The 17,945-nt window shown below is 42.1% G+C and overlaps 1 protein-coding gene across 1 annotated transcript in view; it reads right to left on the bottom strand.

Moving 5' to 3' along the window:
• Window positions 1-13,456: 13,456 nt before the first annotated feature.
• Window positions 13,457-17,945, bottom strand: part of CNMD (chondromodulin) — a 109,078-nt gene continuing 104,589 nt past the window's right edge. Inside the window, exon 7 of the mRNA XM_077483156.1 lies at window positions 13,457-14,411. Within this exon, the coding sequence (XP_077339282.1) occupies window positions 14,196-14,411 (216 nt within the window). The 3' untranslated portion in view covers window positions 13,457-14,195. The remainder of the gene's footprint in view (window positions 14,412-17,945) is intronic.

The raw sequence follows: 17,945 nt of genomic DNA, 5'->3' as shown, positions 1-17,945 counted from the left end.
GTGTTGAACCTCTAGAAGTCAGTGTTGGTGCTGACTCAACACCTGAAGTACTTGGGGTTGATTCTGGACTCCTCAGAGGCTAGAGTCTTTCTCCCTTTGGACAAGCTGCAAACTCTTCAATCTGCAGTGCAGTTACTGATGTCCCACAGGTGGTCGTCGCTGCGTTTCTGCATGTGGGTACTGGGTCTCATGGTAGCCACTTTCGAGGCGGTACCATATGCTTAATTCCACACTCGAGTCTTGCAGAAAGCAATCCTGTCTACCTGAAACTGGGGCGGAGATTTATCTTCCAACAAGACAATGATCCCAAACATACAGCAAAATCTACAAAGGAATGGTTCACAAATAAACGTATCCAGGTGTTAGAATGGCCAAGTCAAAGTCCAGACCTGAATCCAATCGCGAATCTGTGGAAAGAGCTGAAAACTGCTGTTCACAAATGCTCTCCATCCAACCTCACTGAGCTCGAGCTGTTTTGCAAGGAAGAATGGGCAAGAATTTCAGTCTCTCGATGTGCAAAACTGATAGAGACAGACCCCAAGCGACTTGCAGCTGTAATCGCAGCAAAAGGTGGCTCTACAAAGTATTAACGCAAGGGGGCCGAATAATTTTGCACGCCCCACTTTTCATTTTTTTATTAGTTAAAAGAGTTTCAAAAATCCAATAGATTTCGTTCCACTTCACAATTGTGTCCCACTTGTTGGTGATTCTTCCCAAAAAATAAAAATTTTATATCTTTATGTTTGAAGCCTGAAATGTGGCAAAAGGTTGAAAAGTTCAAGGGGGCCGAATACTTTCGCAAGGCACTGTACATATACACAGTACACACACCAGCACTTTTTACCCAAAAAAGTCTGATGGAACACACTGCTGCCTCCATCTCCTGGCATGCTGGAACTTGTAGTACCCCAGCAGCTCACAGACCCAGGAATAGTAATGCATGGGAGGGGACTGTGCCTGTGTAGTGGGGGGCAGGTAATGAATAGGGAGGTGTAGCAGAGATAGGGGGGAGACATTGAGCACATGTACTTCCTCCAGAAGCAGTTCACTTCTCCTCAGACAAACAATCTAACTGCTTCAGAGACAGGAAGAGCCCTGCTTGAGCAAACACAGCCTCCCCCCTCCCCCTTGCTGACAAGGGTAAACCACTCATAATAATACATTCAGCTCAGTTGCTTACCTTCTAGCAGGCTGTGCCCTCTGTCTTCTCTCCTCCAGCTGTCGGCATCTCCTGCTCATATCTCAAATAAGCCGCGCTGGAGAAGGGGGCGGGTATACTGTTCTCCCATTGGCTGAGGAGGCAGTGAAGAGGCGGGGCAACTACAATCTCGGGATTTTTACATTAAAAGTATGTCGGTAAGGGACATTTCAGGGACAGAAGTAAAAAAAACAGATTTTTTACATACTGTCCCTGTTTTTTTATTATGGCTGACAACCCTGATGGAGCCCCCTAGTGGCCGGGCCCTCGGTCCGTGACCGAATGGTCAGTCCGCCCCTGTTCTGTACTACTTTTGGCAACTCCGGGGTGTGATTTGTATAGACATCTGTGCAAGAAACTGCACAGATGTCTCTGAAATCACTCCTGAAGTTGGCCTGACATGCGGTTATGAAACTGTGCGAGTTCAGCTGAATTCACATGATTTCAATCCCGCTGTCAGTGTGAACCTAGGCAAAAGGGCTACAATCACCTTAAAGGCTAACTTCATGCTTTAGTGAATGGAATTAAAGGCAAAAAAAAATGAAAAACACACCCTGTAAGGCAAAGGCATAATGAGCTAGTATGCATAGCATACTAGCTCATTATGAATAACTTACCTGAGAACGAAGCCCCCGAAGCGGTCCTCCGTCTTCCACTTCGCCGCTGCCATGTATCCCGGAGCGACTTCCGGGTCTCGCTGCTCCGGCGCTGTGATTTGCTGGAGCCGCGATGACGTCACTCCCGCGCACGGGAGCCGACACTCGTGGCATATCGTCGTGATCTGCGGCCTGCCCAGTGCGCCTGCGTGCCACTGACAGCGGTAGCTGTCTTCGGGTAAACATCTCCTAAACTGTATAGGTTTAGGAGATATTTCTTGGACCTACAGGTAAGCCTTAATCTAGGCTTACCTGTAGGTCAAAGTGGTTTGTAAGGGTTTACAACCACTTTAAGGGGGACCTCTGTTAAAGATCATCCCAAGCTGTTCCAAATAATCTATTCCCTCATGAACACATGCAGCCACTGTCAGCGCTGTATGAACTATATGTAGCCTCTGCTACATACAGTATACAGCGCTGTGTTCTCGCAGTGGTATGGGGATTTCCTGTCCGGCTGCACTCCTGAAACAATATCAAGTGAACCTGTGCACTGCTCATGCATTCAAAGGTTTTGTATTTTCTGAGAGAATACAAGACTTCCTCTGATTGGCCCGAAGCGCAGATTGTGATATCATCCGCCTGTCTCAGCCAATCGGAGGAAGCTTTCTATTAATTTATAAAATACAAAGCTTCCTGTGAATGGCTGAGCAGCACTCAGCTGACTCCATTATGTTCTGGGAGCAGGACAAGTAGCTCCTATACCACTATCAGAACGCAATGCTGTATGCTGTACATAGCAGTGTTACTACAGCGCTGACAGACGCTGCATGCGTTAGTAAAGGGAATAGTTTGGAAAAGCTTGGTCCAAAATGGCTCTTTAACTACTTCAGCCCCGGAGGATTTTACCCCCTTCCTGACCAGAGCACTTTTTGCGATTCGGCACTGCGTCGCTTTAACTGACAGTTGTGCAGTCATACGGCGTTGTACCCAAACAAAATTGACGTCCTTTTTTCCCCACAAATAGAGCTTTCTTTTGGTGGCATTTGTTCGCCTCTGCGGTTTTTATTTTTTGCGTTATAAAGAAAAAGAGTGACAATTTTGAAAAAAAAATCATTTTTTTTTTACTTTTTGCTATAATATCCCCCAAAAATAGATATATAAAAAAAAAAAAAATCCTCAGTTTAGGCCAATATGTATTCTTCTAGATATTTTTGGTTAAAAAAAAAATCGCAATAAGCATATATTGATTGGTTTGTGCAAAATGTAGCGTCTACAAAATATGCAATAGTTTTATGGCATTTTTATTTAAATTTTTTTTTATTAGTAATGGAGGCGATCTGCGACTTTTATCGTGAGTGGGACATGGTGGACAGATCGGACACTTTTGACACTATTTTGGGACCATTGTCATTTATACAGTGATCAGTGCTATAAAAATGCATTGATTACTGTCTAAATGACACTGGCAGTGAAAGAGGTTAACCACTGGGGGGCAGTGAAGGGGGTTAAGTGTGTCCTAGGGAGTGATTCAAACTGTGAGGGAGCTGGGCTTCAACACACAGGACGGTGATCACTGCTCTCGATGACGGAGAGCAGTGATCTCTGTCCTGTCACTAGACAGAACAGGGAAATGCTTTGTTTACAAAAGCATCTCCCCGTTCTACCTCTCCGTGACATGATCGCAGGCACCCACCAGACATCGAGTCCGTGGGACCCACGGTCATGGAGACCCCAGCGGGCGTACGCAACACCGCTTCTTAAAGGGGATGTACCTGCACACCCTTTTGCCTACCAGTGCCATTCTGCCAACGTAAATCGGCGTGCGCTGTTTGGCAAGTGGTTAAAGTTTACTAAAACATGGAGGTAGACTTCAAGTAGGTTCACAACTGTGCGGCTTTGCAAGTTGTGTTTTGCACAGGCATCGCAGTCCATTTATTTGAATGGGCTGCTTTGCCTTTTAAAAATGCAGAGAAAAAGTCCCTGTGCCTTTTCTGAGATCACGGAAATCACAAGTGCAGTGTGAGTCCCAGTGTGTGCAGATGCCATTAGGATTAATGGTACCCCGTGCACCTCCTAAACTGCAGCACGTTTTTCTCTATGGGTGGTTGTAGAAGCAGAAACAGGTGCAGTCTCGCAGCAGCAACCACCCACACAAGTGTGAACCTAGCCTCAAGGTGCATCCACTGCCAACGTCATCACTTGAGCTAGAGAGATCAAGCCAGATTTTGGCAGTGCCGAAAAGCATTTGATGAATGTTTTAGGGATTATTTACACTTGCTTCCACTTCAACACACATTAATGGCTAGTTTACACTTGCTTCGGACAGGCTTTGTTAAAGTTCTCTGAACGCTAGTCAAAGCTCCTGTCACTAAATAAAATGGTTAGCTTACAATCCTGTTTATACTTTGCTTTGCTTCAAAAATTATACCCCATGTAGCTTTAGTGGCGCTGCAAAGCCTTCTTAGAAGTCTATGGCAAAGCTCACTTGAAGCCCCACAGAAGGGTCATCGAAGCTCCAGCGAAGCCTCATGTATGGCCGTTCCCATTTTAAAAAAGCTGATCAGAATAAAAGAAGAAAAAAAGACATTCATCTATCGCAAGTATAAGACATTTGCCCATCTGTGACCACAACTAAAGTCCTCATTGATGATTTTCGACATACGGATCATCGCTAGAAGGACAGTCTTTATAACTACACAGAACGCTTTAAAAAAAAAACAAAAAAAAAAACAGTAATTAAGCTTAAAACAAATTCGCTTTAAAAACCTTTTAACTCATGGGGTTGATTTATTAAAGCGGTTGTATAGTCACATTTTTTACTTTGACCTACAGGTAAGCCTATATATCCTAAACCTGTATCGTTTAGGAGATATTCCCTGCACAATAAGCCGCTGACTTCAGCGGCACATGCGCACCGGGGATTCTCGGCTGAAAGTCTGGCAGATGCCTTGCCGGGAAGAAAACTCTTGCATGGTACGCATGAGTGATGACATCGCGGCTCCGGCCACTCACAGCGCCGGAGCCGCGATACCTGGAAGACATGGCAAGGGAACATGTCCGCTCCCTCAGTGTGGTCCGAGTGAGATGTCGGCGCCTTTGCGGTGCATACTAGCTCATTATGCCTTTTCCCTTACAGGTGTAAAAAAGTCAGCGTGTTTACTACCGCTTTAAAACTGGGGAGTGAAAAATCTGGTGCAGCTCTGTATAGAAACCAATCGGCTTCCAGGTTTTATTGTCAAAGCTTAAATGAACAAGCTGAAGTTAGAAGCTGATTGGCTACCAGGCACAGCTGTACCAGATTTTGCACTCTCCAGTTTTAATAAATCAACCGCAATATGTACTCCATGAATACATTATAGATTATCTTCTATGTGCACCAGTTTGCAGTCATTATACAGTGCCTTGAAAATATACCCCTTGAAATTTTCCACATTTTGTCATGTTACAACCAAAAATGTACATGGATTTTATGTGATAAACCAACACAAAGTGGCACATAATTGTGATTTTTTTTTTTTTTTTTACAAATATCTAAAAAGTATGGTGTGCATTTGTATTTAGCCCCCAAATCAATACTTTGTAGAATGAACTTTCGCTGCAATTACAGCTGCAAGTCTTTTTAGGTATGTCTCTACCAACTTTGCATTTACACTTTCACATCTAGCGAGTGAAAATGTTTGCCCATTCTTTACAAAATAGCTCAACCTCTGTCAGATTGGATGGAGAGCATCTGTGAACAGAAATTTCCAAGTCTTGCCACTTTCTCAATTGGATTTAGGTCTGCATTTTGACTGGGCCATTCGTACACATGAATATGCTTTGATCTAAGCAGTTTAATTTCCTGCTGGAAGGTGAACCTCCGCCCCAGTCTCAAGTCTTTTGCAGACTCTAATGCCGCCTTCACACAACCGATATTCCTGTCCGCCTAAACTCCAAGGGTTTTTCCGACAGAGTTCTGCTGAAACTGTCGTGAGTACACATGATCACACCAAAGTCCGATCGTTAAGAATACGGTGACGTACAACGGGACTAGAAAAAGGAAGTTCAATAGCCTCCGTCTCGTACTTGCTTCTGAGCATGTGTCGTTTTTGGTCCGTCGGAACAGCATACAGATGAACAGTTTTCCTGATAGAAATTGTTTATGTCGGAAAGATTTAAAACATGTTCTATTTCTAGGTCCGTCAGAATTTTTGTAAAAAAAAAAAAGTCAGATGAGGCACACACACGATCGAAATTTACTATGAAAAGCTCCCGTCTGACTTTTTCTGTTGGACATTCCACTCGTGTGTACACGACAGGTTTTCTACTAAGATTGCCTTGTATTTGGCTCCATCCATCTTCCTCTTAACTCTAACCAGTGTCCCTGTTCCTGCTGAAGAAAAGCATCCCCACTACATGATGCTGCCACCACCATGTTTCACGGTGGGGATGGTGTGTTCAGGGTGCAGTGTTAGTTTTCTGCCCGCACGTAGGGTAACTTTTAGGCCAAAAAGTTCAATTTTGGTCACATCTGACCAGAGTACCTTCTCCCACATGTTTGCTGTGTCCCCCGAAAGGCTTCTCATAAACTGCAAATGGGACTTCTTATGGCTTTGTTTCAACAATGGCTTTCTTCTTGCCACTCTTTCATAAAGGCCAGATTTATGGAGTGAACAACTAATAGTTGTCCTGTGGCCAGATTCTCCCACCTGATCTGTGGATCTCTGTAGCTCCTCCAGAGTTACCATGGGCCTCTTGGCTGCTTCTCTGATTGATGATCTCCTTGCCCGGCCTGTCAGTTTATGTGGATGTTTAGGTTTTAATGTGACAACACTGAAGAAATTACGCTTTGCTGCAATGTAAAGTAGTGAGTGCACAGCTTGTATAATGGTGTAAAGTTGCTGTCCCCTCAAAATAACTCAAAACGCAGCCATTAATGTCTAAACCGTTGGCAACAAAAGTGAGTACACCCTTAAGTGAAAATGTCCAAATTGGGCCCAGAGTGTCAATATTTTGTGTGGCCACTATTATTTTCTGGCACTGCCTTAACCCTCTTGGGCATGAAGTTCACCAGAGCTTCACAGGTTGCCACTGGAGTCCTCTTCCACTCCTCCATGAGGACATCATGGAGCTGGTGGATGTTAGAGATCTTACTCTCCTCCACCTTCCATTTGAGGATGCCCCACAGATGCTCAATAGGGTTTAGGTCTGGAGACATGCTTGGCCAGCCCATCACCTTTACCCTCGAGTTCTTTAGCAAGGCAGTGTCTTGGAGGTGTGTTTTGGGTTGTTATCATGTTGGAATACTCCCCTTATGGCCCAGTCTTCGAAGGGAGGGGATCATGCTCTGCTTCAGTATGTCACAGTACATGTTGGCATTTATGGTTCCTTCAATGAACTGTAGCTCCCTAGTGGCGGCAGCAGTGATGCAGACCCAGACAATGGCACTTCCACCACCACCATGCTTGACTGTAGGCAAGACACACTTCTCTTTGTACTCCTCACCTGGTTGCCACCTCACACGATTGACACCATCTGAACCAAATACGTTTATCTTGGTCTCATTAGACCACAGGACATGGTTCCAGTAATCCATGTCCTTACTTCTGCATCATGTTTAGAAGAGGCTTCCTTCTGGGACGACGGCTATCCAGACCAATGTGTTGCAGTCTGCGGTGTATGGTCTGAGCACTGACAGGCTGAACCCGCACCCCTTCAACCTCTGCAGCAATCCTGGCAGCACTTGTGCGTCTTTTTCCCAAAGACAACCTCTGGATATGAAGCTGAGCACTCAACTTCTTTGGTCGACCATGGCAAGGCCTGTTTTGAGTGGAACCTGTCTTGTTAAACCGCTGTCTGTTCTTGGCCACCGTATTCCAGCTCAGTTTCAGGTTTTTGACATCCAGGTCATCTTTATGTAGAGCAACAATTCTTTTTTTCAGATCCTCAGAGAGTCCTTTGACATGAGGTGCCATTTTGAACTTCCAGTGACCAGTATGGGAGTGTGAGAGAAATAACACCAAATTTGACACACCTGCTCCCCATTCACACCTGAGACCTTGTAACACTAATGAGTCACGTGACGCCGGGGAGGGAAAATTGCTAATTGGCCCCAATTTGGACATTTTCACTTAGAGGTGTGCTCACTTTTGTTGCCAGCGGTTTAGACATTATTGGCTGTGTGTTGAGTTATTTTGAGGGGACAGCAAATTTACACTGTTATACAAGCTGTACACTCACTACTTTACATTGTAGCAAAGTGTCATTTCTTCAGTGTTGTCACATGAAAAGATATAATAAAATATTTATAAAAATATCAGGGGTGTTCTCCCGTTTGAGAGATACTATATGTGCCACTTTGCATTGGTCTATCACATAAAATCCATTTACGTTTTTGGTTGTAACATGACCAAATGTGTAACATTTTAAGGGTTATGAATACTTTTTCAAGGCAATGTACATTTTTGTATACCAAAATGTCTCTAGATGTAAATTTTAGAAATTAAGCATGACAAGCATTGTTGGGTGTCTTTGTTGTTATATTTCTATGTATTCATTGTTTTATATGAAGCTTATTCTCTATTGATAAAGATCCACATTTATTTTTATCTAGACACATCAGGGTTAGCTACACAGTTACCTTCAACCCATAGCTGCTATTATTAAACATTCTCTGATATTCAATGAAAAACATCATTTTGCAACTTCATGTTTGCTGGTTTCTGAAGAAATAGCAGTAAATGGACTGCACTTGTTACTGAATATGAATATTCTGCTATTTGCTCCAACATTTATATTCAGCCTCTATGACAGTGAAGTCTCCTTTTTCACTTTGTGAGTTGTTACAATATTAGCAGCCTACTTACCACAGAGTATTTCTAGGATATTCTATGGTAATTGTTTTCAGATAAACAACTTATTTTTTGCGTATATTAACCACTTGTCTACTGGGCACTTAAACCCCCCTCGTGACCAGACCAATTTTCAGCTTTCAGTGTTCTCACAATTTGAATGACAATTACTCAGTCATGTAATGCTGTGCCTAAATTATTTTTTTTTGTCCTTTTTTTCATACACATAGAGCTTTCATTTGGTGGTATTTGATCACCTCTGGGTTTTTTATTTTTTGCGCTATAAATGAAAAAAGAACAATTTTTTTTTTTTTTAAATGCATTTTCTTTGTTTCTCTGATAAAAATTTTCTAATTATTTTTCTTCATATATTTTGGCCACAATTTATACTGCTACATATCTTTGGTAAAAAATAACCCAAATTAGTGGATATTGGCGGCCTATCATTTCTTGCGACCCAAACAAGCCAGGCAAGTACAAACATCCCCCAAATTACCCTTTTTTTGAAAGTAGACATTCCAAGGTATTTAGTAAGATGCATGGTGAGGTTATTGATGTTGCATTTTTTTATCCCACAATTCTTTGCAAAATGGAGATTTTTTTTCCCCGCAAAATTTTCATTGTAATAGGTTATTTCTCTCACATGACACCCCAAAATACATTCTGCTACTCCTCCTGATTATCACAATACCACATGTGTGGGACTTTTACACAGCCTGGCCACATGGGGAGGCCCAACATGCAGGGAGCACCAGGTGTTCTAGGTGCATAAATTACACATCTAACTTGTTGACTATCTATTACACTTTTGAAGGCCCTGGAGCACCAGAACAATGACACTAAAATGTGGCACTGATGTCACGTGACACTGATGTGGCACTGATGACAGATGTTGCTAATATGTGGCACTGATGACAGATGGCACTAATACGTGGCACTTATGACACGAGACACTGATAACAGATGGCACGTGACACTGACATGTGGCCCTGGGGACAGATGGCACTGACAGGAGGCACTGGGAACAGATGGCAATGATAGGTGGCACTGATAGGTAGTGTGGGCATGTGTGTTTTTTGTGCATGTGGCACTGTGTTAATATTCAAACACTCACGCTGCAGCTGTAGGTCGATCTCCTTCCTCACACGCAGTCTATGTGTGAGGAGGGAGAGCCGGCAATGAGAGATGATATGTTTACATATGAGATCATCTCTCGTTGGACACTCCGATCGAGTGCTAAATGGCCACTATGATTGACTATTTAGCACGATTTGTGATTGGCTATGTCCAAGGGACACGGTCAACACAGATTTTCCACCGATGCACGCAGGAAACTAATAAACAAGAGGACATCCAGGGATGCCCTCTCAACAATTTAATGCCACGCTGTAGCCGTCTTTTGGGTATAGCGCGGGCACGTAGTGGTTAAACCACTTGCCGACCAGCCACCGTCGTTTATACTGCTGCAGGTTGGCACGGCTGAGCAAATTGCTGTAGCTGTATGTCGGCTGCTTTAAGAGCAATAGCAGGCACGCATGTGACGCCAAGCTGATGCGCGTGGCCACCGGCCACAGAGAGCCAGGAAGGGGATCTGTCAATGTAAACAAACAGATCCCCGTTCTGACAGGGGAGAGAGACATATCTGCTGTTCCTAGCGATCTGGGGCAGCGTTCTCTCTCTACACACAGTTTTACCCCCCCCCCCCCCCCCCCCACAGTTAGAAACACCTCTCTAGGGAACACATATAACCCCTTGATCACCCTCTAGTGTTAGCCCCTTCCCTGTCAGTGTCATTTATACAGTAATCAGTGGCTATTTTTAGCACCGATCGCTGTATAAATGTCACTGGTCCCAAAAAAGTGTCCGATCTGTCCTCCACAATGCAGTCCCGCTAAAAATCGCTGATCACCGCCATTGCTAGTAAGAAAAATAATAATAATAGAAATGCCATAAATATATCCCCTATTTTTTAGATGCTATAACTTTTGCGCAAACCAATCAATATGTGCTAATTGTGTTTTTTTTTACCGAAACTATGTAGAAGAATACATATTGACCTAAACTGAGGAAGACATTTTGTTTTTTCTTTTTTTGGATATTTATTATAGCAAAATGTAAAAAATTGTTTTGTTTTTTTCAATTGTCTTTATTTTTGTGCTATAAGAAAAAAAGACAAACTGCAGAGGTGATCAAATATCACCAAAAGAAGGCTCTATTTGTGGGAAAAAAGAACATAAATCTTGTTTGTGTACAACGTCACATGACCGCGCAATTGCCAGTTAAAGCGACGCATGGCCGTATCGCAAAAAATGGCTTGGTCATTAAGTGGGTAAATCCTTCCGTGGCTGAAGTGGTTAATTGCATATAAGGCTCTTCAGTGATAACTGTCCTGACTGGCTGAAAACAATATACTCTATACCCTCATTCAGCAAAGGTCTAATTAAATGCTAACTATTCAGTCTAGTAATCCAGCCAATCCAACTTTGGCCCAGTACAGGATACTGTAGAATAGATCCTGATTAGCTGGTTTGGGTAACTGGGCAAAAAATAAATAAAAAGATGCATACAAATGCAGTATGTCACTGCTGTAACATTAACACAGCTCTTTTTTTATTTTTTTTTGACGTCTAATAGTTGTATTACCTTTAAATTCAGACGCTGCACAGCAGCTGTGTCACCCTGAGGATAGGATTGGCTTAAATGGGTATGTAGTTTTAAATGGACTTTAAATAAAAGGCAAACAAATGAAAGTCCAACTCCAGCTAACCCTTTTAAAAGCTGAGTGCTAAGCCTCGTAAACACACAACAAGAATATAAAAAAAAATACTGCAATTGAAACGATCGTACGACAATCTGATCGATAGTACACAGCTTTCATTAAAAATTTCTCGAAGGGAACAATCTTGAAAATGTTTCTTGTATGATACCAGATCGTACGATTTTCGTTTAATCAGTAGTTTTCATCCGAAAATACATTACATCAATTCCAAATTTTTATTCTGTCTTACGAGAATTTTGGTACTTTAGTAACCTATTCGTTATGAGACTAGCATGCAAAAAAAAAAAAAAAAGTGTACAATTGATAATCTCATTGTCTGTACTAGGCTTTATAAGCATCCCCAGCAGAGTTTTATTGTTATCCCAAACCTATAGCTACCATGTTTGCCGGACAGAAAAAAGAAAAAAAAATGCTTGTTAATGTTAACGACTGACTATATAATATACTTAATGCATTTTTTATTTTTTTTGCCCATAGTTCCACTATAAGAACAAGAACTAGGCTAGTTATCACATTTCTGGTAATATGGCATTTTTTTTTATCTGGCAATTTTTCAGCAAGCATATTAACTGAAGTTGTCTGCTATAGAGAGACTCTCTCAGGGGAAAGGCTACAAACCTATGACATTCCATCATGAAAATATGGAAGATCAGGCATATAAAATGTATGTCACAACATTTCCTTTTCGGGAAACATTACACTGATAAGTGAAGGTATTCTCAGTCAAAATGCACTACTGTTCTCCTTTAAATCAGGAATAGTAACACAGTTCCTAATATTTACTACACTTTATAAAATGTCTTTCAGGAGTGACGGTCATTAACAGGCTTTTAAAGATTGAGTTTTTTTTATATTTCTCTTACAGTATAATACCATTTTAAAGAATTCTTACTTGGATCTGACCATTCAACATGGAGGAAGGAAAAGTGGATGGAATGCAGAAACCAACCAACCAATAGACTGCTTTAGGCCCCTTTGACAGGAACGTTCAGATCAGGACTGCCTGTCCGTTTTTTCAGGCAGACCCAATCGGAACCTCCATTTTCCTCAATAAAGCGGCAGGTGAAAATAGACATGTCCATTTACACCTGCCTACATCCAACCCAATGGCAGTCTTGTGTAAGGTCCCTTACTATGGGGTGGGCTCTGTTGGAGTCCGCCTGCTCAGCGGGGAATCTGTACACTGAGCAGGTGGATGGCTGGTTTGTGTCTGCTCCAATTGAAACAGAGAAAAATGGCAGCCCATCCGTAAATAAAATCTAAAAAGTTTATTGAAAGTCCATAAAATCAAGAGAACATGAGATACATCAATGATGAGTAAGCACGTTTGTGTGAAACGCGTCCACTGAGCACCTTATTGGATTGCTGTATCTCTTGATTTTATGGACTTTCAATAAACTTTTTGGATTTTGTTTCCAGATGTGCTGCCATTTTTCTCTGTTTCAATTGGATTTCTCTGGCTGCAGACCAGGCAGGCACCCGGATTCTTTCAGCAGCTCATCAGATCCCAACAGGTGGCTTTGAGCTATTTTCCTTGTCTCTGCTCCGCTCATGCAGAATGGATACAGGCACAGTCCGCTCTCCTATGGGCGGTCGGATGTAAACGGACCGCCTCTCTATTTACATCCGGCTTCCATCCGATCCGAGCCAATCCACCAGACAGATGGGGAACAGATCACCTTCTCCAGTTTTCATAAACATGGGAGAGTGACATTTTTCATGCAAAGTTGCAAAGTTATTGTAAATACAATATAAAAAGATATATGTAAATACAATATACAAAGATACACAAATAAATTACACATCTGAAAAATTTGAGGAAAAAAAAATCTAGAGGAATATTTTCCAGGCAAAAAAAGTTCCCTTTGTGTTTGTGAATATCTGTCCACTCTGTGGAGAAGAACAGAATGCACAAGTTGCATGATTCTTTGTAGGCTGGACACTTTATCACACACTCAATAAAATAATCCCATCTGCCTGGAAATCAGATTAATCTGATTGCAGATCACATTCGTATCTCTGTTTAGAAATTCAGTGGCTACATTAGGCAAGCTATGGATATTATTAGCGCAAGTTTATTCAGACTGACAAGGAAGCATAGCTGAGTATTTTTTTTTTTCAGGAGCACCGTACATAAAATAACTCATTTGCATAGGAGAATTATAGCCCATTCCATGGAAAAAAAAAAGTAATCATTCTTTTTATTGCAGTGATTGGTATAAAATTAGCTAAACTTGTGTTATACATTACATTGTCAAAAAATATAAATAGTTTCTGTCAAATATGTTATTCCTCCATCTACAGAGAAATTACTGATTGGAAACAGCAGCAAGTAACAAGCTGGCATCAACTGGTTTCCGCTGTTTGAAATGTATCCGCTTCAACAACAACAGGGTGCAAATTCACTTGAGATTTATTTACATCAAGCTACAGAAATGTGAAACACGGCAGCCAGTCAAGTTAACCTTTAAAAATGAACGTTTCTCTAAATCACGTCAGCAAATATGTCTCACGGCAGGACAGGGTTCTACATGAAAAGATTAATCCAGGAAAAAAAAAAGAGGGCAAAGTGTAGGAAAATTCCCACGAAGACTATTGCACTTTCCATACAGAGATCATGCCTAAGACCTGACCACATTCCACTCAATGAATGTGGCCATCACATATTAACTTAGGTCTTTATTTACAACAAATAACATGTCAACAACATTTTCTGATACCGCTTGAGTTTGGCCTTTTCTTTTCCTTTCTTTCTGGAGTTATTTCCATCTGTCATTTCAATGCCATTCATGTTACACAATTCCCAGGATACGGGCTACCCACCAGTTGCAGGGCATGATGATTCTGCATGCTGAGCGGCACCCCTGATAGTTGTATGGCCATGGGTAGTAGCCAAGAAGAGGTTCACAGATTCTCTGGCACTGGGTGTAACTTCTTCTACATTCAATGCAGCATATGCCTTGATGGTCCAGCATGGGGTCAAAAGTCATGCCACCTTCTCCTTCCAACTGCCATAAAAAAAATAATAAGATGATTATCACAAGCTTTAGTTGTGTCATGCAAGCATGAGGATGTTCAATAAATTATGCAATTTTGTGTTTACGTAACTGAAACAATAAATTAGATAAAAATATTTCAGATAAATATGCACATTTGTGAGAGTGTGTCATGATGCGTATCTGCTGTTTAAGAGGAATATTTAAAGCTTAGTGCCAGGTACAATATTTGCTGCATGCTTACATTGCTCCAAGCTGGACCAATGTACTCGCATTGACTATTGCTACTCCCTCCTCATTGTCCTGCCTCTCCATAGGCTATCCCCTCTTCAGTCTATCATGAATGATGCTGCCAGACTTATCCACCTTACCAACCGCTCAGTGTCTGCCAACCTTCGCCTACCCTATCCTACAATCCCTACACTGGCTCACAATCACCCAGCGAATTAAATTCAAAATACTAACCACAACATACAAAGCCATTCACATCTCTGCCCCGAGCTACATGACCAATCTTGTCTCCAAATATCATCCAAATCGTCCTCTCCGCTCTTCTCAAGACCCCCTACTCTCAAGCTCTCTCATCTCCTCCTCCCATGCTCGTCTCCAGGATTTCTCCAGAGCCTTTCCCATCCTCTGGAGCTCACTACCGCCACTGGTCCGGCTATCCCCTACTCTTTTGTACCACCTGCCTCACCCTATTAGATTGTAAGCTCTTCTGAGCAGGGCCCTCTTAATCCTCTTGTATCTTATTGTATTGTAACTGTATTGTCTCCCTTTTATATTGTAAAGTGCTGCTTAAATTGTTGGCGCTATATAAATCCTGTATTATAATAATAATAATAATAAAGCTGGACCAATGTAAACATTTTTCCAATAGGCTGGTTATACAGAAGTTGGTCGACCAGACTGCCCATAGATTCGTCCAGTCCCTGAACTGGCCAAAATTTCAATCCATCGATGGCCAGCTTAAGTGTGTAATATGTTATACCTAAGGGGCTGTTGGGAGGCCTAAAATCATTGCACTATGGTGATAATTGCAAACTTTCAGGCCCAGTGTAATGCAGCCGCTCCACGGCACAAAGACCATGGGGGGGGGGGGGGGTAATTTGCTAACTACTGTCGCCATTCACAGAATGTGTTGTATTTTTTTTTATTATCAAAGAATCAACTGGACAAGTTGGATATCGGAGGGGGTGATAATATCACAATCTCCACCTCATCCAATCAAAGAACACCTAGTATGCATGGAAATAAGGTGCTCTGTGAATGGCAGCAGAGTTAAGCAAGCAAACCCCTGTTGTCAGTGTGCATAGGGTAATCCACTCAGAAGCACAGGACTCGGGAGATCGTGGTTATCACTGTAGTAGTGCCGACTACTACAGTGATTGTCAGCTTCCTCTCAAGTATGACATATGCACATTTACATTGAGCCAGCCTGGACTAATGTAACTATGATATACAGATCATACCTAAAATTGTGTCCTCTGCCTGTGACCAGTCCATGTATTGGGACTAATATGTGGCCACCAGAATGATGATAACGCCTCTTGTGTTATGTGATCAATTTAACCACTTGCTTACTGGGCACCTAAACCCCCCTCCTGCCCTGACCAATTTTCAGCTTTTAGCGCTGTCACTCTTTGAACGACAATTGCGCGGTCATACAACAGTGTACCCAACTTTAATTTTTTGTCATTTTTTTTTCCCCCACAAATAGAGCTTTCTTTTGGTGGTATTTGATCACCTCTGGTTTTTTATTTTTTGTTAAAAAAGTAAAAAGACAGAATAAAAAAAAAAACAAAAAAAAATGTTTTATATCTTGTTAATAAATTTTGCAAACAGGTAATTTTTCTCCTTCATTGATGTACGCTGATGAGGCTGCACTGATGGGCACTGATAAGGTAGCACTGATGGGCACTAATAGGCAGCACTGGTGGGCACTGTTGAAGTGGCACTGGTGGGCAATGAGAGGTGACACTAATGGGTGGCACTGAAGGGCATTGATAGGTGGCAGTGATGGGCACTGATTGTCACTGGTAGGTGACACTGAAAGGCAGCACTGCTAGGTGGCACTGGTGAGGCACTGATTGGCACCACTGGTGGGCATTGATAGATGGCGCTGTGGGCCCTGGCAGGTGGTACTGGTTGGCACAAATGAGGCGGATTCACCTCTTCGGGACCGATGTCCCTTGCACAGAAGCCGTGATTGTTTTTTTTTTCTCCTCACAGTCAGCGTGAGGAGAAAAAAAACCTGATTCTGTTTTCATCACGTGATCAGCTGTCATTGGCTGACAGCAGATCACATGGTAAGGGGCCAAGATTGACCCCTTACTCCGATCTGTGATCACCCAAGTGTCTGCAGGGGGCATGCAGGGAGTGTACAAAGGGTAGGACATCCATTAACACCCTCCCAACAAAGTAGGTCCGCGCTGTAGCAGTCATTCGGAGGCCACATTCTGTCTTCTTAAAGCTGTAAACTGCCTTTTTTTTTTTAAACCTGCAGGGTAAAGTTATAATGTGCTAGTATGCATTGCATACTAGCACATTATGTGAAACCTACCTTAAAACAAAGCCCTCCAGAGACTCGCTATCACTGCTGCAGGGCTTCCATTTTCACCCTGTCTTCCTTCTGGGTTTATGCCCTTCAGCCACCTGATTGGCTGCACCGTGATGACGTCACTCCCGTGCATGCACGTGGGAGCCGCTATTCACGGCACAGGACTCTGAAGGAACAGCTCAAGCATGCCGTTCCTTCAGAGTGCATGTGCCGGTGACGTCACTGGCCCATTCACAAGTAAATATCTCCTAAACGGTGCAGGTTTAGGAGATATTTACTGTACCTACAGTATAGGTAGGCCTTATAGGCTTACCGACAGGTAAATATCAACCATGGGAGTTTACTCCCACTTTAATATGCAGATTTTTTTTTTTTTAAATATTTTTTTTTTTAAAAATAAAAAAAATTAGAACAGCATCACAGTTTGTACATTTTGGCCTTGGTGCTGCTTCCCTTAACCCTTGGCAAACCCCACAAGTATTATGGTAAATGTTTTCCGACTTGTGCTATCTAATTCATTTCATTTTATATTCTAAAGATTTATGTTTGCCTAGCTTCATATTTTTTCTCTAAACAGCCATAAGAGCAATGATTCAATGTTTAAGTTTAACAGAAAGATAATTATATTGTACGGTTACAGTTCATTTTCTATTAAACAATATATCAGTTTTAAAGTGATCCAATCACAAGGTAAAAAAAAAAAATAATTGAAGTAAAATCTGCCTGTAAAATAAGAAGCTTTGTACCTATCTGTCTGATGGACTCAAAAGCATTATGAGCGATACAGCTAAACAAGACTTGCAGTTGTATTGGATAGTGCGCCCCCTGCTGGGTGCTGTGGTTCCTCCCATCCACTCCTACTTCACTACAGTGTCTTCCATATGGGAGCAACCACAGTGCCCCCTATCTGACACACCTGGAAGTGTCAATTAGTGATGGCACTCAAAACCTTTCAAGAAAGGAAGGATTTGAATAACTGTCCACCA

This window comes from Lithobates pipiens, unplaced genomic scaffold (genome assembly GCF_037356315.1).
Source record: "Lithobates pipiens isolate NorthernLeopardFrog02 unplaced genomic scaffold, aLitPip1_a1.2 Scaffold_16, whole genome shotgun sequence".
Taxonomy (NCBI): domain Eukaryota; kingdom Metazoa; phylum Chordata; class Amphibia; order Anura; family Ranidae; genus Lithobates; species Lithobates pipiens.
Note: the sequence above shows the minus strand (reverse complement) of the source record. Positions and strands in the feature narration are given on the sequence as shown.